Source organism: Neolamprologus brichardi, chromosome 14, assembly GCF_056152115.1.
Source record: "Neolamprologus brichardi isolate AB-2024 chromosome 14, ASM5615211v1, whole genome shotgun sequence".
Lineage (NCBI taxonomy): Eukaryota > Metazoa > Chordata > Actinopteri > Cichliformes > Cichlidae > Neolamprologus > Neolamprologus brichardi.
The window spans coordinates 33954155-33979980 of NC_142117.1; the positions used below are offsets into that span (position 1 = coordinate 33954155).

At 39.3% G+C, this 25826-nt stretch overlaps 2 protein-coding genes across 2 annotated transcripts; both read left to right on the plus strand.

Moving 5' to 3' along the window:
- The first annotated feature begins 12963 nt into the window (after positions 1-12963).
- ppp5c (protein phosphatase 5, catalytic subunit) lies at positions 12964-20348 on the plus strand. Its single transcript, XM_006805212.3, has 13 exons — positions 12964-13060; positions 14785-15026; positions 15645-15792; positions 15907-16028; positions 16128-16193; positions 16394-16492; positions 16639-16744; positions 17342-17484; positions 17797-17884; positions 17989-18029; positions 18147-18325; positions 18413-18494; positions 19209-20348. The coding sequence occupies exons 1-13, from the start codon at positions 12964-12966 to the stop codon at positions 19269-19271; spliced, it is 1476 nt and encodes a 491-aa protein (XP_006805275.2). The 3' UTR covers positions 19272-20348.
- Positions 20349-21559: 1211 nt separating this feature from the next.
- LOC102792818 (THAP domain-containing protein 5-like) lies at positions 21560-25749 on the plus strand. Its single transcript, XM_006805211.3, has 5 exons — positions 21560-21746; positions 23591-23774; positions 24132-24949; positions 25064-25250; positions 25365-25749. Exons 1-5 carry the CDS (start codon positions 21673-21675, stop codon positions 25482-25484), a joined length of 1383 nt encoding a protein of 460 aa, XP_006805274.2. The 5' UTR covers positions 21560-21672; the 3' UTR covers positions 25485-25749.
- Positions 25750-25826: the final 77 nt, after the last annotated feature.

The following is a 25826-nucleotide window of genomic DNA, read 5'->3' on the forward strand; positions in this document are numbered from 1 at the left end:
TAGGTTCATAATGCAGTCATGCTAAATGTGAGCTCATGCCGCTGGTCTTGAAATGTTATTTTGGGTTCGCGTCTTATTACAACATCCATGAAATGTGCGATTATACGTCCACCAGTCTTCCAGCACAACTGTTCATTAAAAGTGGAGCAGGAAAGCGACCTGGTATTATTCCTGTGAACTCAGACGGAGCTGACTGCGACCTTAATAACAGACGCTGATGTCCTGCTGCAGCTCAGCTCTGCCTTGCAAACACACAGCTGTGCAAATCCATTGTTGCTCCAGGTGCTGAATCTGTGTGCAAACACACACAAATACACAAACATCAACAAACATGCCTTTCTGTTTAAAGACGCAGTTTTGCAGTGTAAGATTTTGGTTTTATTTTCGCATCAGTTTTACACAAGTGTAATTAATTTAGAGATTTCTTTCTTAAAATAACACAGGGTAATTATGTTACCATACCTACTGATATAAGGGGTCAGGCTGAACAAACTTACCACAGTACTGACTTTAATTTTGTACATCTTTAACTTACTTTTATGCCTAACTTATTTTTTGCTTCAAAATAACTTTAGTGTAGATATAAATGTTACTGCTCTACCTGCATTTTTATTAAATAAAATGTTTCTGATACATATAAATTAAACTTTGATTTATAAGTCCCCAGAATACCTGGGTGTACAGATCAACAGAATATTGACAAGTTTACTGGAACATGTTAGACATGAGCTGACAGCGGTTTCCTTCTCCACCTGTCAGGCTTTTATTGCCATCTTTTTCCTTCACACCTGCAGTAGATGTTTATCACAGTCTGAGTCAGCCGCCCATATCGCTCGCTTCGCCTCCTCTTTTCTCTCTGATCTTTTTTGTTAGCCGCTGCCAGCTCTTTGAAGATTCCCTGAAAGTTTTGTGTTATCACCTGCACGACACAAAGCAAGTGATAGGGGATGAAAAAAGACGAGCGACTAAATGAGGGACAGAGACAGAATAAAATACCACACACGTTTTTCTTTCTAGCTTTTTTCCCCCCTACAAGCTAAAAAGAAACTAGGGTAGAACAAACATTTTTAAAAGAGAGTAGTTAATTTCCACTTCACCAGATGGCCGCTGTGCTCCTTTGTCATGTAAATAACCAGTAGCTAGCGTCATAGCTTAAAATTCTAAGGATCAAAGACTGAGGAAAAGCAAAAAAAAGCCTCTTCAAAGTGAAGCCCACAAAGGGAAAGTATGATAAACCATATGACAGTGAGTGTGGTTATAAAGCACGCTGGGCCCTGACTCATTTGCTGGACCTCTGTAAGTAAGAAATGTTTTCTAAAAAAGGAAAGGTACCAATTACATCTCTGGACTGGCTCCTTCTCGTGGCACCGCCCCTCCGTTTCCTTCCTTCCTCCTCTCTCTCTCTCTCTCCCTCTGTGTGTGTGTGTGTGTGTGTGTGTGTGTGTGTCCCTGGACACACAGGGACAGATATGCCGCTATAAACAGCTACCATGTCCCTGGGTAATAAACAGAGGAGAGGACCTGGCTCATGGCTCTGAAAAAACAACAATGTCCGAGCAGGATCTACACCCAGAGGAGAGGCAGTCTCTAAATAGCAGTTTAATCGTACAATCCCAACTGAAGAACATACCCCAGTGGGTGATGGTGACGGCAATGGGGAAGACGAATTGGTGAGGAGTGGTGTTTGAGGGAACCTTAATTCCCCTGGTGAATCACTATCAAGCATTTATTGCAATAGCATCTGTTGCTCAATGACTTTATAATTGAGAAACTCCAAACATCATTCTGGGCTCTATAAAAACTAAACGCTTCTAATCTAGATCTAGATATCCTGCTGTATTGGGCTGGCTTGTAAAGTCCGAACACAGCAGTAATTTTAATTGTATATCAGTTGTTGTTGTTGCTGTTGCTTTGGTTGCTTGGGAAAAGAATAATTCTCAAACAAGCTGTTGACCAGATGGCATTGATATAGTCTAAATGTTTATTTCTAACAATAATTTAGGTCTAACGCTCAGTCTTCTGCTAGCTCTGTATTGTTCACCACCATCTGCTGTATAAAAATCTAGCTTTTGCAAGACGTTTGACTTACTAGTCTAGCGGCATAAGTACTGCAATCTTTATATTTTGGTAAACAGCTGCCTGCTGTTGTTGGACATAAGATTGATTAAAAGCAAAGCAATGTTTTGACCACTATTTTTAGGGGATTTTCCACTCTGAATGACACTTTTCCCATGAACCACTAGTTTAGTTCATTCACTGAATAGCTCAACTGTCCTGATATAGTTTTTAAATAAAAACACTTGACCCAGTTCCAGTACTTCTTTTGGAGTTTTTTTAACCATTTTGCCTTATGACCACCTTTTAGTTGGACAAAACAGTCACTATGAAAACACACCTGTGTAAAGTAAAAAGTTAAGGATTTTAGGCAGATGCAGCCATGCTGGGAAAGCGTACAAGGCATAATCTCTTTACAGACCCCATAGTAAGCTTGGCTGAACCAAGGCTGTGACCCATACCTTGGGCGTAAAAGCTCATTCACACACTATTACTCATCCTACTACTTCACTTCATCCACGCACCCCCACGTCCACACAGACGCACGCACACACACACGCACTAAAACTGACTCCTATTAAGTGAGGTGTGACTGAACTCACAAATCTCACATTGGTGTTAAACTGACATGGTGGACAGAAAGAAATATCATGCCGAGAACATGCACACACAAATTTGGGTTAAATCACACAGTAATATGACTCTTCTTATTGGATAAATGGGAGGTTAGGGAGGTGTGAGGTGTTCAAGGTTAGCTCTGCACAGGGTCTGTTTTAGATTAGTCTGCCATGGTCTGTGGCCTACTGTGTCAGTGGAGCTCTCAGCTGTATTGATGGGTGCAAGGGTTATGACAGCAGAGAGAAAAACTTGGCAGCCTGTTCCTCCATTGCCTTCCCTCAGAGGGATACTGGTCAGCACGCTCCCACCCCTCCTTTCTCTCCCCACTAGCTCTGAATTCCCCAATGAACAACACATTCCTCCTTCCCAGTACCACTGTTTATGACACGCTATCCTTTGAAGCAACATGTGAGTGTTTGTGTACGTGTAAGTAGATGGGTGCACAAGTGTGTGTGTGTGTGTGTGTGTGTGTGTGTGTGTGCGCGCAGCCTTGAGCAACTGAGTCTTGGTAAATACATAAATGTTCCAGCATGACAATAACAAAGTTGGACTGTGAGTTTAATAAAGGTCTAAGAGTTCTGTGAAACACCTGAGCAGGTATGATAACGGCATACATCTGTGTGACAGCTGTTTCCTTGCATCCCTCAAGTGATGGCAAAATCTAAAATCTAGGCCAATTGAATTACACATTGAGATGGAGAGTCCGTGAGAGCAATGGGTGGAGGAAAAAGCTGTGAGTCATCACCAAACTTGGGATGCGCTCATTTTAAAAGGCAGAGAGAGGGGGGGAAACTGGGTGTTGAGACAAAGAAAAACAAACGAGTTGCTTTTCTAATTAAAGCAGCCCTAAAGGAGAGGGTGGGGGTGTTAGGGAGCTCGGGGGTGGGGGAGGCAGAGGTCAAAGCTAGCTGAGTCATTTCTAAAAACACCCATTTCCTGTGATTGGGCCACTTCAGGAGCGGGCAGAAATTACTTGTGGTTTATGCAAACCCTCCTCACATTTCCTCCCAATCAATGCACTCTGACACGCAACGGTAATACGTATTTACCATGTTTTATTCAGGCACACATTGATGAGTAGACCTGGAAAATGTATAGAAGGTGCATCTGAAAATGCATAAAAATGCCTTTTTTTTCTTTTCTTTTTTATTTTTAGATCTTTGCACTTTTTATAACAAGTCTTCTTCATAAAAGTTTTATTCCACTATTTTATAGGCAGCTTTGTAATCTGTTTCATAGAGGATTTTATTGTTATATAGAGTTCTAACCTTACAAAGTATCAGTCAAAAGTTTGTCCCAAACTTTGATATATGTTTGAATATGTGTATTGTTACGGCCCTAGCGGGGCCTCCTCCTGAAGGTGCCTGTGTGGGCGTGTCCCACCACCTCTTCTGCCTGAGGTGCCACCTTTCCCTTTTACACAGCTGACTCACATCAGAAATTAGAAGTATTTAAGCCCAGGGAACTGTGAGCTCTGGGCCAGAGTGCCATTGGTGTGATTGCAGCTAGTGAGCTGCTCTGTTTTTGACTTACTTTTTACTTTATTGACCAACGCTTGAGTTTTGTTTGTTTTCCTTAAATGGTGATAGCGGCTTATCTGTCTCTTTTAGTTGAGTTTGATAGGAACCTTAATAAAACTATTTAATTTAACCCTTTTGCCTCCTTGACATCTTTTTCTGACCCGGACACTTTTTGTTACTTTTTGTTACACCTCACCGCCTAACCCCTTTCAGTGGAACGTAACAGTATAAAATAGTAAATGTTATTAGCTGCATGATTAAGCATAACTAAAAAAAAGTCAGTGTTTCTGGAAAATCAGCAATGGAACAGATATAAAAAAAAAAATACCAATTTTTTATAGATTTTATTTGTTTTTTTTATATTTTTATTAATAACAACATTCCACATCTTAAAGCATGGCAAAACCTTTTGTATATTAATAGTTTTATAGAGTTCGACTTAAATATGTCATTATAACTAAACAAGATTCTGAACTTGGATTACATTTTTGTTCTTGATATTTTTGCAAATTAGTACAAATTTAACAAGATAGATTAACTTAGTTGAATATAAAATATTGAACAAAAGCCTTGAACCATTCCTCGTTTCTTTTTCCTTATATTTTGCTTTTCAGAGGTCAGAACTCTTGTAATGTTCTTGGATGTTTGTTTTTTTTTGTCATTTTCAGTCTTATTCTTGCACCTAATCATTTTCAGAGCACTGTTTATTTGATATGTTAAGCCAGATGACCTGTGCATCATTCAATCATAAAAAAGACTCAAACTAGACTTGTATCTACATATAACACACAACTTGGCAAAGAAACTATTTTAAACTCTATATTAGGAACTTTGTAACTAGCAACCATGAAAGCATATAACTTGTTCACATTTCTTTTGCCCAATATATAAAAAATGCTAAACAACACAAAACAATGAAACAGGGAGATTCCCAAAGAGCTACTGGCAAGAGAAAAAGAAAGATAAAAAAAGCAGAGGGCAAAAGAAGAAGTCTGAAAGAAGTACCTGAAAGTCATGTTCTTGAGAAATAAGAAAAAAATATCCAGCAAAGAGGACATGAGAGATACAAATGGCCCTTCAGCTGAGCTACTGTTTGCTGGAGTGTCGTGAGAAATGACTTCAGGGGAATGGTGGCTGTCAAGAAACCATTCTTAAGGAAGGGAAGCAGGGAGAAATGACACAATAATTATACTGAAAATCATTAGCAACGCATCTTACACTGCGATCAATCAAAACTAGAAATTCTTAATTAAAATTGTCATCAATATATAGACTAAATCAGAAAAAGGGTGCAACACATTGGAGGCTCTGTAGCTGTATTTAAGTTAGTGGTGTTGGGCATTTTTGGATGGAAATATGAATGCTGAAAAGTACGGTCAGATTTTGATGCACTGTGCAATATCACCAGGAAGGCTTTAGACAGAAAACAGAACAAAAGGCAGCCAACATCAAAATAAGAGCTTTTAATGTTCTTCAAGAAGCCTGGAAAACTATTCCTGAAGACTGCTTAAATATTATAAGAAAGCTTGTCTAGCAGAGTTCAGGCAGTGTTGAACAATGGAAGTAGTCAGTTGGTGACGTTGCCTGTCCAGTCTGAGTAAAAAAAAACAAAAGAAATGTTGAAAAGATGCTTTCATTTTTTTTTAAATAATTCATAACTAAAGGAGTTAATGGAGGGTTTTCCATAACATGATTTTGCTGCTTTTTCTAAGTAAAGCTTTTTCTTCTGTTTTTGTTCTTTTGGTTTGGTCCTTTCTTTTTAGCCTGTAACAACCAAGATTTCTCCTCTCACAGGCCCGACAACAGCTTTGGCATCCTCACATATACACACGTGCTCAACACACAACCAGGAAGGGGAAAGGCATTGTGTCAGAGAGGTATAACAGAACCCAGACTGCGAAAAAAGGCCCTAATTCAAGCCAGTCTATCCTAGCATCAGCACCACAGTCCCCGCCCCTCTGGCACTGCTGAATCATCAAGACTCACCCTTAATGCACTGGAATGGCTGAGAGTTTCACACACACCGTGCCATCCATAGTAGTATTTGTGACTAAATTAATTTGGAAGTCCGACTACTTGATGATAAAGGCAAAGATCATAAAGTCTGACTCATTCTACTGAGGTCCAGTGAGAAATTGGAAGATGATATCTGTGGTTGATTTTTGGTTCACAGCACCTGATGAACACATGTGACTAAACCACTGAGTGTGGTCCTCATTTTCTTGTAGATTAACCCACTGGTCTGCACTGCTTTTAGGTAGAAAGGGCCATCTGGTGCAAAAGGCACCTACATCTAATGCTGCCTCCTCTGACTGGCCACCCAAGAGTTCAGGATGTGAACTAATACTTTGCTGTAATGAATTACTCCCTAGAGATATAAAAAGAAAGTTAAGGGATGAGTCTGGAAGGCTCCCAAAGTGCTGTCAGTAGTCAATGCTAACTGACAGGAAAGTCCAACAGTAAGAGCAACAGGAAGAGGAAACTCCCCCCACAACATCCTGGATGGCCTGCCCATGTGTGACTGAATATTTTCAGATACTGTTCAGGGTCTTTGTTTGTGCCTCATAGCTGGTATTGACATGGCAAAGTTATAATGTCTAATTAGTGATTTGCAAACATCTGTGTGTACACTATAATGCTGTGGCTGGCAAAGTAATGTTATTCTACTGACAGATATTTACAGCTTGTTTTGAATACTTCTAACTGTCTGCTCCACTGCGTGTTTGTTACAGCTATTCTGGTCTCTTGAGATAATTCCACCACATTAGAAGAAGTCTGGGGGAGATTTTTTCAACAACCCGTCCCTCTTTCCACCTTATTTGCAGTTCTATTGAAGTCTTCCTCTCCTTTCAAGTCCCATAGTCATCTAATGGTCAGAATGTGTGTACCCAGACATCCTGAGTCACTTATGATGCCGGTTCCTTTCTGTGGGAAAGCGTGACCATGTGTGCTGCGCTCAGTCGTTCATTGCTCATAAACAGTAGCAGCACAGCCTGCAATGTAAAATAAACTAGCCGCCACAACATGCTGTCACTACCGTTAACTAGCGTGAAAACAACAACCACAGAGCCAGATCAAAGGGGCGCAGCCGGTCACACAACTCCTCGGCTTACGTGCCACTCTCGCTTTGATAGATTATCCTCTTGCTCTTTCTCGCTTTACGATAGAAGGTTATTGTGAGATTTAAGATGTAAGTCTGTCAAAGAGTTGGCGTCACATCCAGGTGAAATGGGCGAGCTGGTAATGAACTCTAAAAAGGTGAAAGCCTGCGTGTGTTAGATGAAAACTTGCCAAGTTCACCATGATGGTTGATATCACAAGGCAATGAAGAGCAGCGTCATGGGTGGTCGCTGTGTATAAATACTTTTTACTGAGGATGTTCCTCGCCTTGCCTTTCTTCATGCTCACATACAGACTATAACAAACTTTTCACCTCAAACATTCATAGCATGTTGATTCAGCATGTCTATTTCACATCCTCCGCTGTCTGCTATGCTCTATCTATCTGCATTCCTCCACATGAGCTTGTCTTTCTCTCTGAGGCGCAGAGTCATTGCCCTATTTGCTTGAATTTCTCATTTCCTGTTTGGGGTGTGTATCCGATCCCTTGTTCTCGTGCCCAGCACACATCAAACACTCAAAGCGAGAAAAAGAGACAGAAAGAAGGGCACACAAAGTATATAAGTGAGGGAATCGTGGCAAAATTTGATGTGAATGGGAGAGGCTGACTTTGAAAGGAATCGGGCTGAAGATGTCAGGACAATGGAAAGGAAAAATCTTGACCACTGTCAGAGAAAGCCAATGGAAAACCAAAAAGGAGTAGGAAACACAAAGTGGTTAATTATAATATCCACAGATATGCCTCAAAAAAGGTCAGGCTCATGTCAAAGGCTTTGTTCATTCTGTAAGATCACGTTTTATCTTTATCTAATTTATAAGGAATCTGGGCTGATTTCACTTCCCTGTGCAATTTGTTTTTATTTACTCAAATTATCTGTTTAGTCAGTCGTTTTCCAAATTTCCTTTAACAAGGCTGTGGTGCCAGTCAAACAGGAGGGGGTTGCTGAGTTATAGCCATTAAAAATACAGCTTCCCATAGTCTGCTTCACATTTCCATCATAAAGGACTGATTCCACTCAGGCTGTGTGTGGGCTTACACTCAGGTATGGAGTAGTGGCTTCAGTGGCTAAAGCAACTAACTGTAGTGTATTTGTTTCATGAGACAAAACTGCTTGTTTTACTGGAAAATATGCTGTCATTCGTTCTAGCACCAAATCTAGATTAAACTTATAACCAAGCTTTTAAAAACTGAAGTGAAGAAATAAAGCGAATGGAATCCTGATGCAAAGTTAAAGAGTTTCAATTTATTCTGCTATTCATTTTCATTTTTTAAAACAAAACATAGATTTTCTTTGTCTATGTATCAGAAAATGATTTTTTTAAAAAAAGTCAACAAAAACAACTTAAAAAACAAATCAAAACTAAAAATAAACTCAGCTACAACCGTTGTGTGTTTATATATCTTCAAGGTAAGGAAAGAACAATAATTACCAGTAAATGTTTGCCCTTTTGAATGACTTCATACTTAAAATCTGTGTTTGAATGGAAGAGTTACAAATTAAGAAATAAAACAAGCAATAAAAACCTGTCATCAACATGAAACCAGATGCTCATTTAAGGATTTCTACTCATAAAAATTCAAACTGTAGCCGAAAGGTAAGATTTGTATTTTATACTTAGAAGAGCACTGCAAGAAATGTAAACAGACGCTCAACAGAATATAAACACTAACGATTTCTATACCCTCCTTCAGTCTCCACCCTAACCACTGTGGTTACAAGTCCAAGAAACACAGGAAAAAAACAGAAGAAGTTTTAATGTGGAAAGGTAAAGCAGCAGTGTTTTTAAGCAGGTATGCATCACGTTTCTTTTCCATTTACATAAAATTTCCAACACTTTTCCTGAGGCGCAAGTGAACATGCAATTTGTCACTTGGGGATGTTGGTTAACACACTAGCTGATGGCTACACCAATCAACAGGAGACTTTGTAATGCTGCTGTACAATGTGGGCAATCCCTGCAATTTATGACTCACACACTGTCAGAAAAAAGCAGCAGGTTACAGTCAAAGCCAATGTCTAAACTAACCATGACGGAAATGAGAACTAGGATGGTAACTGAAGCTCATGGGGTTTTTTATCACAACATCTTCAATTTGGCTTTAAGTCCTGTGCCCTGCCTACTAGAAAAACATGTGGTTCAAATAAACGTGGCCCCCCACAGACTCCCTGAAGTCAAGCGCTCATTAGTGAATTATTTCCACAGAGTAGAGCAGAAGAAACTGTTGTTGTTTCAACTTATACATAATACTCGCCAGGTCTGATAAGATGGTTAAAGGGATATAGTAAAAGAGTTGGGGGGTAGGGTACAATCACACAATCGCTACTACTATACGCTACAAAACAATAAATACTAAGAAGGTCTGGAACAAGCCTATGTAACAATATACTCCAAGCACTCTGAGACCTCATCATTTATTGGCTTGTGGACCTGGAATGTCACTCACATTCCCACTGACCTTCATCAGTGTCTGTCTCTGGTTGCTCGTATATCTCTGTGCTCCTCCGTTTGTGTTTGTTTTAACTTTCTCAGGACCCCACCACCACCACCAAAACGCCCATGTATCGTGCACCCGAGAGGACAGCAATTTCCCTCTTCCCTCCTCCCACCAAGCCAGACTTTCTCTACCTCTCTCCCTCCCACACTGTCTCTCCCACTCACTGTCTGCGTTTACTCTCATGTGTGGCTGAGGCTGTAACGTCAGCTCATGCTCAGTCGATCTTGACGTGGTTTTTTTTTAAATATTTTTTTTTCCATCCCTGAAGCGCTACTAGTAAAACCATCACAGACACGCCATGGCTCAGAAAGGCGGGCGAGTCATTGGTAATCTTCTAAGAGAAAGTGAACTCACACTGAGGTTAGTAAGTGTACGGCAGAGGTCACGGACAGTGAGTCACCCAAGTACTTGGCCTCTTATTCTTCATGGTGGGATGTTGCTTGTGAGTCACTGCAACAGACTTGACTGGGTTGTATACTCTGTGTCATATGCTTTTCTTCACCATGTCAAGTTCTGTTGAACTTCTAACCCTAACCAGTCAAAACCCAAATACACCAAACTGCAAAGCTATGTCTGAAAGGGCTGATGTTCTGGTCCACAAGACATATGTGACTATGTACATTGCTACTAGAAAAGGAAAGGTGTTTCTATTTAAATTTAGGTTCATGTGACATTTTACAAGCCAATTATATGAGACTGAGGTGCATCAGATGTCATGTGTGAGTGAAAACACTGTGGAGCTATGCACCTGTGCCTTGTCCCCTCATTAGTGTGTCTTGTTGCGTGCATACAACAGTGACAGAGAGAAATGTAAACTCCACATAGCCTGGAGGCTATGTGGAGTTATGTGGAGTGCACGTATGTGGAGTGCACGTAACATAAACAAAGTAACTGTGCCAGAGGCTGTGCTTTTTTGTTATTGAGCCAACAATTTATTAAATGGGGAATTTTCTGTAGCTCAGTCAGGTGCATATTTAAAGACAGGGCATTTAAAGCAGTTATTCCAGACAGACCATAGCAAATTGTCCCACATATGAATCATTAAGTCAGTCTTTCACTAATTATTCTTTTGAAACAAATTACTCATCATCTTAAAATTTCAATGGTTAACCTCACGCGAGGCTTAAGGCTGCCTACAAAACAAACTGGTTTTATGTCTATATCAGCGAATGTATTTACTGACCCCTGCTGGCTGATAACCTAAAATAACTCAAACGTGGATACAATTTGACATTGAACTTATATTTGCTGAACAAATATCAGCAAACACAGAGTTTATGTGCAGTTTGTTACATAATGTGTCTCAGCTGAGTTAAATACAGCTGCAGAATTAACTTTAATATGTGAAACTCAGAAATTGAGAAATATGTAAGAGAGGAAGGGAGAGTGAGAAAAGGTTATTTTCAAAGGTAAGGAGTGTCCAGGAAGTAGATCTTTTAAAGGGGAAACTTAAAGCATAAAATCCTCATTTATTTTAGAGTTGTTGTTTGTTTTGTTTTGTTTTTTAAATCAGTCATTGGATATTGAATCTATACATTACTGCTGAAATTTTGCTTTTGCACAACATTTTGGAAAACAAATTGAAGCCAAATTTTGCTTGCCTAAAGTTCATGGTGAAATTTAGGTTACACTGAGGGTAGCAAACCAATTTAAATAGAAGGTGATGATACTGATTACATTCACTCAGAGGAATTCTACCTTTCACGTTAGCTTTTAAGTGTCTAAAGGATGAAAAGAATCTGTGACAGCTTATGTAACATCTGATTATCTCATTATTTTTAAGGGAATACTGGAGTAGCAGCTCAAGACAGCTGATCACAGCCGGCACACATATAAAAATCTCCTTGAAGTGACAAAACAATTCACTATGTGACTTATTTCCAGGTGACTCTCTCACAGTTTCCCCAGCTACCAAATCCTACTCTAAATACTGTAGAAGGGAGAACAAACACTAGAGGGGCTTTTTATTTTATTTTATTTTTTTTTATCACCGATGTGAACCTCAATTACAAAACCATACTTTCACTATTTACTGATAGGACACCAAAGGAAGTTATTAGTGGACACCGAAACATACAAAAAACCCAACTAGCAAAATATTTATGTAACAATGAAATGCATTTACTTTCTTAGGCACACAAAGCACAAAATTTGCTTATTGCAAACTAGTCTAAAGCAGTGGTAGGAAACCCTGTGTGTATGGGATTTGCATGTGTTTTCCACACTCACTGAAATCGCTTCTCAGGTAACTAATCTTATGACTCCACAAGTTCCTCTTTTGATTTTTATTGGAATCTCAGCTGACTCTAAATTATATTAATTTCAGATAAATCAGAATAATTCGAATCTAATTTGGTTATTATTGGGATCTTTTAAATTGTGGGTATTTTTGCCTTCATTTGCAAAGCACAAATATATATAGCACTTACATATTTATAATGCACTTATAACATGCATGTCTTCGGACCCTGGCAGAAAGACAGAGTACTAAGAGGAAATCACTACAGGTACTTTAGAGTGAGTCAAACATGCAAACTCCACACAACGAGCCCCCTGCCAGGATTTGAACCAGAAGCCTTCTTAACACTCCACCACTATGCTAACCTGTTTCAGATCTCCTGGCACCCTCTGAGCTCGGTTCCTTGGGTGCACCATATATGATAACGACTATGCTGTTTTAGTATTTTACTGTTTAGAAATTCTTCCACGATCAGTCAAACCAGATGGTGTCTGTCCCTGCAGAAACCTGGGCAAATGTGATGGGAACACAGATATCACTCATGACAGTGTCAAGCTACCACTTGTCACCACTATCCCATAGAAATACACATGTAACTCATAATAAATCCAGAATTATTTATTCCATAAATCATTTAACCCACACTGGTGGATCTGAAATTGGGTATAACATCAATGTACAATGTACAAACACTTTTTAGCACATCTACAACAGTATCAAATTTGAAACTAATTTAGGCCATTTTAGGAAAAAGTGGTCAAATGTCAAACTAATGTCAAATGTTAAATTTGACCCGAACAGTATGCAAGGGTTACATGTTGGAGTTTCGTAATGTCACCTCGTAAAATTACTTTCAATATGACAAATGGTAAAAACTACACCTAACTTTGCGACCTTTACGACAGTCCATCCCAATGGCGCACATATCGGAAAACGGCAGTGAGAAGAAGATGGCGGAGGGAGGAAATGATGCCGAGCTACTCAAGGAGAAGGCGAATAAGTACTTTAAAGGTAATTTCTAAAACCTGTCAAGGCAGTGTGTTTTTTCAGTATTTTTTTATAATTTGACACTGTGACCATTGGTTATCAGCGGCGTGATTGTGTTGCAGTACACCTCAAGCAAAGCCGGTCGCAAATACTAAGCTAAGCTAATGTTGCTCAGAGAGCATGCTAATTGTAAACCCCATTCATTGGGATCCGCGGCACTGATGGGTAATAGCAGCTAGCTAGTAGCCACTACACTCAGCAGCGACAGCACCGACGTTAACCCATGCCGTCACTCGTGTCGTGTATATTACACCACCAACTTCCCTATTTGTCCAATGTCTCGAAGTTATAAGGTTTATGACGATGCGCTGTGTTTAGCAGTCACTGATTTGTTTCCATTTAGCCGCCGCAGCGGGTTAATATTGTAGTTTAAGGTGAGGTTCACATAGAACTAGAATTTTCTGTTAGCCGGCGGTTGCTTGAACAGGAAGAGTAGCGAGGCAGAGCTCCCTAAACTCATGGCAGCAGTTACGGAATCTTTAATGTAACTCAACTCTTATTCGTTTATCTGAAATGCAGTTAGATTTCAAGTCACTGAAGAGGCGCTTTTAATATCGTACGATTAGCATTGAAACGTGGTAGTCACGTTGCGCCCCCATTCAAAACACATAGATAACGAAAGTGTCTGTTATGCAACCGGCGCTAGGGTTTCTAGTTCATTTAGGTAGATTCCTTAGTAAATCAAAGCATATAAAATCCAGCTTGGACACAGTGGTGATCCGTGAAACATGCATATGAGGTTATCAGCCGTTATTCACATGTTGTCTTAAATACATTGTCCAGGATGTATTTTTCACGCCCACGACAGGTCTGTCTGTCGCTGGTTAATTGGGAAACTTCTGCGGGGTTGATACTGATGAGTCAGAGCAGGTACAAAGAAAAGACTGTTATGTGAGGGACAGGGTGGTATTTTTCTGCTTTATAATTCATATAACCATGTTAGACATGCACTCCCAGAGGTTGCAGTCCCATTACCTTTCCTAATATAAGACACATTTTTCCTGGTGTCAGATTCTAGAATAGAATAGAATAGTCATTTTACATGTACAATGAAATTGTGGGTGCTCCACACCAACTGTGCTGGAATGAAATATTAATGGTAGATAGCAGGAATAAATAGCCAACAGGAGAAATATATACAATCCAGAGGGATATATATAAACAAGAGAAATATATGGCACACATTAGAAAACAAATATGGTCTAGAACTAGTACGTTTTGGCAGTTTTATTTTCTTAGTTGTATATATTGCAAAACTTGTAAAACCTGATTTAGTTTGTTGTCTGTTTTTAAAGGTGGGGATATGATTTCTTCATAAAAATGCTGAATTTTAAAAAAAAATCTTCATATGTTTGGTGACTGGTCTGCATATAGTTTATGCCCTTCAAAATAAACCCATTAAGTATATATGTGTATATATTATGTTTGTGTGTGTGTCTGTGTGTGTAAATAGTTATCATGTTAAATAATCGTGTTTGACCAAAATAATCAACAATTTATTTTTGCTATAATTCAACAGTCCTATGATTAAGAAAACCATGTATCATGGCAGTGATATACACTGCTAAACACACACCATTGTAATTTTTACAATTTCTTTCACTAGTGGGTAACTCATTCCGTTATGTTTGAGCGTATGATCAAGGTCCAATTAAACTGCGACTTTGTTTTTTCTTTTCCTTATTCAGAAAAAGACTATGAAAATGCGATCAAGTACTACTCAGAAGCCTTGGAACTCAATCCATCCAATGCCATATACTACAGCAACCGAAGCCTGGCATACCTACGCACTGAGTGCTATGGTTATGCCCTGGCGGATGCCACAAAGGCCCTGGAGGTAGACAAAAACTACATTAAGGGATATTACCGCCGTGCCACCTCCAACATGGCACTGGGCAAATTTAAAGCTGCACTAAAAGACTACGAAACGGTAAGAAGCAATAGCATTTTTTATTATTAGAAGACACATCATGTACACTTGCCATCCAGTCTAAACCTTGAATAGAACAAAGTACAGAGCTCTCCACTTCCATCTGTTGCTCTGTCAGCACCAGTTAGGCTCTTTGTGTTGCCCTAACAGCACCAAGTGGGGATTATCCTGTAATCCTGTCATGATGCCAATTAGATCCAGTTTGAAGGCTCTCATACCACAGTTAATGGGGTTTGTGCCTTCCTCATAATAAGCAATATAATTTAAATATAAATAGACCTTAGGGATCTCTGAAGTTCTGTCTTAGTCTCTAGTTTATTGCACAAACCAGACCACTAACCATGATATTTCAAAAAGCATATTCAACGCTTCTGTAAGCAAAGAAGGGTTGGGGCTAGATTTAAATGTGTATAACTCTTAAGAGATATGGGACAGAACATCATGTGACTAAAACCATTGTTCATTTTAAATATGATAATTGAGAGATTTGATCCTTTATGTTTCTGTTGCTATTTATATCTCAGCTTTGCAGCTATACAAAGTCCTTGTCCCTATGTATGCTTTAATGCCAGCTAAAGGTTAACCAGGGTGTTTATTTCATGTCTGTCCTGATAATAGGTAGTGAGGGTTCGACCGAATGACAAGGATGCAAGGATGAAGTATCAAGAATGTAACAAGATTGTGAAACAGAAGGCTTTTGAGAGAGCCATTGCCAGCGATGAGACAAAGAAATCTGTTGTTGACTCTTTGGACATTGAAAACATGAGTATGTTTGCTTTCTTATTTGAGGAATATACATTAGTATCATATATTAATATTTAATTCAGAAGGTATTAAGGTGAAAGATGTGATGTGAACCATATTATTCTTGACTGTGCAGCGATTGAGGATGACTATACAGGCCCAAAACTTGAAGACGGGAAGGTCACATTGAGGTTCATGAAAGAGATGATGGATTGGTTCAAAGATCAGAAGAAACTGCACAGAAAGTGTGCTTATCAGGTAACCATGGTTATTTATATGACATATAGTAGAGTGAGACAAGGAAATATGTGTATGCTTCAAATTAAACTGGTATGTATGTATTTCTTTTTTTCCCAGATTTTGGTGCAAGTTAAAGATGTTCTGTCAAAACTGCCAAGTCTTGTTGAAATCACATTAAAAGAGGTGAGGATTTTTCTTCATATACTCAAGAATGAAGTGAAGTTTTTTAGTTCACAAATAATGAGTGCAAAATTAGAGCGTGGTCATGTTCTCTGAGTGCTAACACTAACAAAACCCGTAATGGGAGTACAGGTAGTAGATGATTGTACATGGCCATTTTTGTCCATTCTTTGTTAAAGATGTTCTGTTTCTCTTTGTCACAGACAGAAAAAATAACTATTTGTGGGGACACCCATGGCCAATACTACGATCTCCTCAACATCTTCAAGTTGAACGGCTTACCTTCTGACACCAACCCTTATGTATCCTTTGTTTTTGCTGACACTCACACACATTGGTTTTAAATTTGTGTTCACTGGAGTACTTTTCTGTGTCTAAAATTGTAACTGTCAGATGCCACAAACTTGTCCAGAACTTGTGCGTCATAGTGCTTAACCACAGCATTCAGCTGTTCAATGGTGACTTTGTGGATCGTGGCTCTTTCTCTGTTGAGGTCATTCTTACCCTTTTTGGCTTCAAGCTGCTCTACCCCAACAACTTCCACTTGCTTAGAGGTGAGAGCGCTTAAGAGTGTTGTGCATGGATCTCAGGCTGCTATAACGTGCCATATTGTACATCATGATAACTACATATCTCTGTTGGCATTGGGTTTAAAGGCATCTACTGCAAAGTCCTATAATTTAACACCTTTCATGATTAACTGAACATATTGATAGAATATCAAACAACAACTGCTATGGCATTATATTCAAATAGTCTATGTATTGTAAAAATATTGTTTTGAAGAATAGTCAACTAAACAAGAAAGGTTCCCGTTTTACTTTAATGGAATACAGACCACTAACCACACAAATTTGTACCATTAGATGGTGCAACATGTCAGTGCAACATTTATTTAACCATACAAGAAACTGGAAGTAAATTCTAGTTCATAGCAGCAATGTGGTGAATGGCAGAGGTTGTTAAATAGGGGGTGAAATGCTGTCGCCTGGTGGTGAAAGTTTAAATTCTGCAGAAGGTAATCGCAAACAACTCTTCTAAAGAGCAATACCCAGAAGTCATTTGCTGGATAATTGATCCTCCATAGTAATGACTGATTAAAATATCTAAGCGTCCTGTGTAATCCGCAGTAACCACTTTTAAATCTGCAGGTAACCATGAGACGGACAACATGAACCAGATGTATGGATTTGAAGGGGAGGTCAAAGCCAAGTACACAGCCCAGATGTTTCAGCTTTTCAGCGAGGTCTTCCAGTGGCTTCCTCTTGCACAGTGTATCAACAATAAAGTACTGGTAAGCTTTGAGAATGTGAACTAAAAGGGGGTGACACTGGCGAGTTATTTATTTGTGCTTAAGGTGTGAATATGTATGGATTTCATTCTTATGGTTGTCATTTAAGTGGAAGTTAATTCAAAATGAGATATAAAGTTTATAGGAGTATGCTAATGTATGTAATTTTTGTCACCTCAGTTATGCTTCTGAAATAGTATGTGTTGTTAAGATAACTTACTGATTACTATTTTTTTATTCATCACTTCTCTTGCACAATGTTTTCATGTGTTTTTATTGCTGTACTCACAGTTCTAATGAAATTCTCCATGTCAGGTTATGCACGGTGGGCTGTTCAGTGAAGATGGTGTCACATTGGAAGACTTAAGGAAGATTGACAGGAATAGACAGCCTCCAGACTCAGGTGAGGCCAGACACTTAAGTCATTATCAGTTTAAATTGCTATAAGAAATAACCTTTAAAAGGGATGACAAGTATAATTTAACACTTTCCCCCATGCGTTCACAGGTCCTATGTGTGACCTCCTCTGGTCAGATCCACAGCCACAGGTGAGTTCCCACCCACAGGTTTATACTGAAGCATAATTCAGTGCTTCCTACAGATCTGGATGCAATTTGTGCCAGTACCTGCTTTATAGTTTGTGTCTCTCTCTCCCTCTTACACAGAATGGCCGGTCGATCAGTAAGCGAGGGGTGAGTTGCCAGTTTGGGCCCGATGTGACGGAGCGCTTCCTGGAGCAGAACAAGCTGGATTTCATTGTGCGTAGTCATGAGGTCAAAGCTGAGGGGTACGAGGTCACTCACTCAGGGAAGTGCATCACCGTGTTCTCAGCACCCAACTACTGGTAAGTAATCAAGTTACCTAACTTAAGTGTTGAGTTGACTGCTAAAAAAGTGGCACATTTTAACTTGTATTCTCCTTTTTTTCTCAGTGATCAGATGGGAAACAAAGGAGCATATATCCACCTCAGGGGATCAGACCTCAAACCAGAATTTCACCAGTTCACAGCTGTGGTTAGTGTCCTGTTATGTTGAGTTTAATAAAATCAATATAATAGTAATAATAATAATAATAATGATATTGAAATAAATAGTTATTTAATAAATAAAGCAGTGCAGGCAGTGTCTTCTAAAAGATTAAAAATTTACCCGTAATGCATAAAGTGCATGTTGAGGTTTAGTCAGTAAGGTACATCACTTCCAGGTCCTTAATTAAAAGAAGCGATATCTCAGATGTTTCTACATGAAACGGGGATTGAATTGCGCTAATGGAAAAGTGGTTGAAGTGGAACAAAAACTTAAAAGTGCTTCATTCTCATTAACAAAGATTTTAAAGATAAGAAACCTGGAAACAACACTGATATTATATCACTTAAGTGGATATTTTAATGAAGATCATCACTATACTAATTTTGAATATGTGGTTAGCTTAATGCACAGTGTTACAGTGACATCTGCTGGACTACTGATCTGAACTTCTCCCTCATGTTTAGGCCATTTTTTTCCCCTATTCCTAATTTATAAGTAATCTGACAATAATTTGTGAAAATGATGCATTAGAAATCACAACACCCTGAGATGAGCAGTGGAGTCATATATTATCCTAACCAAGTGGAATAAAGACAAAAACATTAAACTACTATTAACTGCTAAAAGTTTAGCTAGTAGTGTCTTAAGAGTTTGAAAAATCTTCTTAAATTCGAATCTAATTCTCATCTCCTTTTACAGCCTCATCCGAATGTCAAGCCCATGGCATATGCCAACACGCTAATGCAGTTGGGGATGATGTAGAGACCCATCTAATCTGTCTGTGACACTGATGACCTCTCATCGGATCCGAACCATCCCAGCCACCTCGTTCCTTCCAGCGCTCGGACATGCTGTTGTTCATGCTTAGCCTAAGGGATCCCTCTCCCTAAAAAACTTCAGCTAGTTGTACGCATAAAGTGTGTGGTTTAGTTCGGATGGGAAGAGATCACTTAGACCAGCCCAGTCCAGACCTGGATATACTCCTTCACATTACCGGCTAAAACTGAAAAATTACAATTTCCGTTGTCCCTTTGCCTGCTTTTGTGTTCCATCAGTGGGTACAAAAACAACCACAACATTTTCTGACGAGTTTCCTTCAAGCTGCTTTGTTTCTAAATATGTGAGCTCATCAGACGGCATCATATAGCTGGTATTTACCAAAGATCTGTAATGAAAATGATTGTTCAGTTTTTGCAAGGTGCATCTTGTGACTCTGAAACCTAGCATTGTATACTGTTGGCCTGCATACACAGAGATTAGAGCTTTGGAAACTGGTTGAAAAGCAGCATGTCTATCAGTGTTTCTCAAACCACTCTGCAGTATGTCGGTTTATTTCTCACAAATCCAAAATCTTATTACATGTATGATTCCAGTCTAAAAAACAGATATTGAGTCTCTGGGTACACACTGAAAGGTGCTGTTTGCCATTAGTGGTGTATTTAGCTGGTTCAGTCACGTGCACTGCTTCCCAGTAAGGAAGATACTGCTGCTCTCCATGTGTTCATCTCCTCGGTTGTCATTGTGCCACTGACCCAGCGGTTCCCGCACAGTCCACTCTCTCCAAACTAGCTTGTAAAGCAAACACTGTTGGCACTCTAGTCTCCAATACATGTTCAATTACCAGTGACTTATTAACCCCGTATGTGAATTTCTTCAGTACACAAACATCAGAAATGCAATCCTGTCTTGAAACGCACAGCTGCATTGTCCAGTGGCCCTCAACTTTTTAGATAAAGAAATACACTGATGTGTATGTATATATACTGTATCATTTAAAGATTCTGTGTAATGTTTGGAGAAAAATATTGAATAAAAAAGCCAGTCCAGTGATTTTAGAAACATGCCTATATCTTTATTTACATCAGCTAATAGTCTAAGCTTGCAGCTTTGCAGTTTCAACAAGCTTCAAAAATATTACCTTGTTTTGTTTAATTACAATGATCAGATTTTTTTTTCTTCAATAAAATACTTAATATATGTTTTAGAAACAGCAAATGCTACAAATAAGAATGCTATGGAAAGTATAGATCACAAAGGACCGGAAAAGCAATGGAAGACAGCAGGTTTGTATAAGTCTTGATTTATTCATTTTGTTTCTGATTTCAAATCCATAGAAAATATGGAAGATGGTGAGGAGTATTAAATTGGAGATTAAATGAAGTAAATAATAATCACAGATCCAAACTCAAGCCAATACTTGGGTAGCAAAGAGCAAGAGTGAAGGAGATGCTATTAGCTATAAATACATTAGCTATTACTTAAAACAAAATGTAAAAAATAGATGGGGACAAACTAGCAGAAAGAGCAGTGTACAGTACTGTGCAAAAGTTTTGAACCCCTCTTAATTTCATCATATTTTGCTTCCAAGGAACTAGAGCAAATAACTTATCCAGGCTTACTGGAGATCTGTCAAAAAGTCTTCGACATTAGCTGCGTTTTCACTCATTTTTAGTCACACAAGAACTGAACTAAATATCAGTGGTAACAGGTTTACTATTGTGATGAATCCAAATGTGAAACTCTTCTGTACGAAGGATCTCAGGGAAAAGGTGCAACAGTGGGTGTCTACAGCCATCTGTAAAGCATGGCTCTGTCATGGGCTGCATTGTTTGGAAACAAAATGCTGGAAATATGAATATAGTCGGAGTTTGATGCAACATCTTCACTGAGAACGGAACAAACGGCAGACAATATCCAAAGAGCTCCGAAGCCTGTGGAGCTAGTCCTGAAGAAATGACAAGAAAGCAGCCTAACAGGTGTGTTGAAGAATAACAGCCTGAACCAATTTTCCGAGCAAAATATGAAGAAACGACGTCGTTTTTCACAGTACTGTATATTTATGTAATTCTATCACTTTTGGGGTAACTAACGAAAGTGTCCCATAAAACAGCTTATTTCCTGAAACAAAGTTTAAAATGTATACATCTCGAAAAAGTAAAACAGTTCGCTAACTCATCCGCGACTCCTCAAGCAAAGCTACCTGCTTCCTGTGGGCGTGGCGGTCGCACTCATTTGACGTCGCAGACTCCAACAGCTGATCCTCCTTCGTCACCTAAGGCGCCACGAGTTTACAACACAGCACGAGTTTCACAGACCTGTTTCACCTTGTTATGAACTCAGCGGGAGACGAAGACAGCAGCAGAAGTTACCGTAGCGCTCCGAGATGCCAAAATATTGTTCGGTCCCAAACTGCAAGAATGACTCAGCGAGCGACAGCGACAGGAAAAGCTTCTACAGGTGAGCAGGTATTTTAAAGCAGTGTTAGCAGGCCAGCTAAACGCGATGCTCAGATGATACAGGTAGAGGCGCAATCCAACTTCCAGCAACTTTTTCCTGTTCGTCGGGTTAGTCTCACAATCTCGTTTTTACTGACGGAAAATAACAACCGATGTTAAAAAATCTCCGCACAGGAGACGCTTTTTATACGTTTGATAAGTTTGTGTCTTCTACTTCTGACTTTGAAGGAGCCTTCATTTAATCAACACAGCACTTGACTGGATTTAAGCCAGGCCGTCAACACGGTGAAGTCTCGATTCAAGCAAACTTTTAATCAAGACATTTTTGTTTATATCAACGCTGTCTGATTTGTTGCTCTAAGATAGTCTGGTGAGTAAGTTATATTGACACTTAAACTTAGTTGTGCAGAAGAGCAGGCAGAAATAGTGATGTGTCATCCTTATCTTTAAGCTGATGCACTCCTAGAGCTGCAGAACCATTGTACGATACTGCAGCCAGTGTCAACCTTTAACTTATAAGGGCAGCTTATGTAGAGGACAGCAGTGGACCAATATGCTTAATCTGAATACTTTGACAGCTAATTTTATTTTATTTTTTTACAACTTATATTTTTAATTAATTAAGTAGTTAAGTAAAAACACACATGTCGGTGAAGGTTCTCAGTCATCCAGGTCATCGCAGTCTAAAGGAGCTTGGAAAGAAAAAAGTCTGGACTTCTCGGATGAGAATTGAAACGTCTTCAAGCAACTCAAAGAAGTCCAGACTAAAAGAAAATAAGTCCTTTAGACTAAAAACACACATCTCACAATGCTTCACCTGTTTTGAAACATTTTATTTTATTTTATTTTATTTTATTTTATTCTGGAGAGTTTGAATGTGCCTGCTTGGAAAGCACCCTGTGTTGGTTTCTACTGTGCTGTATATGTGAATAATGACTTGACAGTTGACACAAACGGTATTACTACGTTATTATCGTAGTTAGTTCATACTTAATTTGTTAAGTTCCAATAAAATATTTCATATATATCATTGTCTATAGGTAATCAGTCTTCTGGTAACATCTGTGATACTGAAACATCACTTTTACCACACCATGATGATGTTGTCTTTATTAATTCCTACGCGGATATTTGCAGTTACAGCCATAAAATACCTCCACAGGATGCTCCTCTGCTTCACTCACTACAGCCTACACGTGTCTACTCAGTCTGGGTCACGTGACTTTACAATAACAAAACATGGCAGCAGGAGGGGGGAGGGGCAACATGCGCTGGCATGTCTGTTAAAGTATCGATCTGCCCACCGCTAGATTGTGTAAGTCGCTATAGCATGCAAGTAATTTACAATGAATTCAAAAGATGAAACATCCTACGAATAAAATAAACTTTTTAGCAATAATAAGAGTACTTCAAGAATGTTGTCTAACATCTTGGCTGTTTTGGGGGATTTTTTTGCTGTTGTTGTTGTTGTTGTTTTGGCTGTGTAATTTGAAAGGGTGCTGGCAAATGTATCAGTTAATGTCTAAAAGAACATTCAACAACTTCACAGATTTCACAACTTTACAACAGGTTCAGAACAAAAGTAAATATGAACACCGTTACACTAGCTGCAAGCTGCTGCAAGCTGTAGTTGGTCAGAGCAAGCCAAAATGTGATGAGTCCACAGAGTCAGTCAGTTACCTGATCATATCATATCAGATGCACTGATTTGCACTGTCCAATCACTGACACACAATGTAAACTGAGTTTTAGGAAGCTATTTTCTAGTTGCACATTAATATGAACAATTTCACTTGAAGGAAGCGTGATCAGTGTTTTCCGTGTGTAACTTTCATTGTTTTCTAGGTTCCCTCTTCAGGACCCAGTCAGGCTGCAGCAGTGGCTGAGAAACATGGGACGTGAGAACTGGGCTCCCTCTCGGCACCAGTATATTTGCCACGAACATTTTGCACCTTCATGCTTCAAAGTGCGATGGGGGATCCGTTACCTTGAGAGAGACGCTGTGCCCACTGTGTTTCAGGAGGCTGAGGTAAAGCAAAAAGAAACTAAACTTGATTTTTAGTGTTGCAAAGTATCGCCAATTATTTTACTGAATGCTGAGGTCTTGTTTTAAAACACAGGAAAGTTTCATTCTCCTACCTGGATTTTAGTTTAAGCATTTTACCTTAGTTCATAAGGCTAGAGAGCATGTCTTGCAGTATTTTAAGCAGTGATAGTGTTATTGTAATTGTGGAGATTCTATGCTAGAGTCACACAGCATTTGTTTTTTCTTGAACAAAACTAACCAGAATCATACAGAATACTAATACATCATTTTATAGCTTATGTCTTAACATGGAGAGTTAAGATAAAACCCTGTTTTATGCTTTTTGATTTATCTTTTTAGAAACGGAAAGCCACAGACGATGGCGAGAAGAAACCAAAGCGTCTTCGAACTATCTGTAATCCAAGCGTATCGGTATCAGATGACAAGACCATGGTTTTTGACACAGCAGACATGCAAAACAAAGTGCACACTGTGCACCTGTATCAGATTGCTGTCGACCCATCGCAACAAGAAGAAACCAGCTTGGTGCAACTGAGTGATGTTGGAGAATCTGACTGCTCTTTTGAGCCAGAACTAGACTCACTGGCAACAGTAGACAGATTAGAAACGGGGGTAAACTTCCCTTTAACTGTTTTACACACAATAGATCATCTAAGTAACAGTGGGGAGAAGACAGAGGTTGTACTTATGTCTGAATGTCCTGCTGGGGAAGGGCAAAATGAGCTTATGAATGAAATAACTGCGGCCATTTTAACTCAGGGACACAGGCTGGTAGTGAATGACTCCACCCTTGAGTGCACAGATGAGGCTGTGGCCTTAAGTGGAGTTGAAGATGTGACGCATACCACAGAGTTGTTCTCAGATGGCGACGACGACAACCATGAAACTCAAGTCATTGCCTACTTCGAGACGATACCGAATGTTTTGCCCAAAGACACCTTTACCCAGTTTACCTTTTCACCAGAAACGGTACTATCATCGGCTCTGAGCTCCACACCCATCACATCCACTCTGCCTATAGTGTCCAAACACGCAGCACCTTCCCCCACATCCCTGGTCCTCACTTTGGAAAGACTGGATTCTGAAGGAGGAGAGGGAGATGAAGGCAAGTCGGAGGACGACGATACGGAGCAAGATTACCAGCTCGAGGAGCACTGGTGAGTTCTGATGCTTAATTTTAATTTCTTTTTTTTCATTCAATGAAAGAGTCTTTCTTATATCCCTTTGCAGTATTATGGTTTTTAGACTCTCTGTTTTTATTACATCATCAGCTACCACAAGAACAGTTTGAGTAAGGAGCAGCTGGAGGGAATTGTGTGTGAGCTGCAGAAAAAGGTCAAAGTGCTGCAGCAGCGGCACCGAAGACACCTGGAAAAACTCGTTGGACTGGAGAACACTGTCAGCCAGCTGAGGCAAAGCAATCTGCTGAATGAAGAGCGACTGCAGTTACTGGAGAGGGTATTTATTGGAATGAAGCTCAGACTGGCAGCTGTAGCTGTCGTCCAATATATCACTTGAAGTCATTTAAGTTTTCATTTAACTGAAATAATTTTTTGTCTCTTTGTTTCTCAGGCGTACATGCAGACCAACGGAGCCGTGTCTGATGCTGGTGAGACAGTCACCATCATCTATGAGGAGGACGATGCTGCTTACTTGTATACACCACTGATAGATACAGAGGCAAAGCTGTGAGGCCTGACTGACTGCAGATATCCCATCTCTGCGTCTGTGCCAAATAAATAAATAAATGAAAGAATAATGGAGCTTAAGCTGTTGAAAACAAAACGCTACAAAATTTTGTTCTTTTCAGTTTTGTCTCTAATCCAGAAAAAAATCTATTTGAAATGTGACTGTGGGTTAGTCCATCTGCTGTGAACTTTCAACAAATATGGATAAATAGTGGGACAGTGTGGTTTGTGGTAATGTACAGATAATTAAAGTAACTTCAGTTTGGGTTCCCGTTTGTGTAGTTTTTATGAATCCACATATTTATTTAAAAAAAAAAACAACAGATTATTCAACCACTGAAGTGCA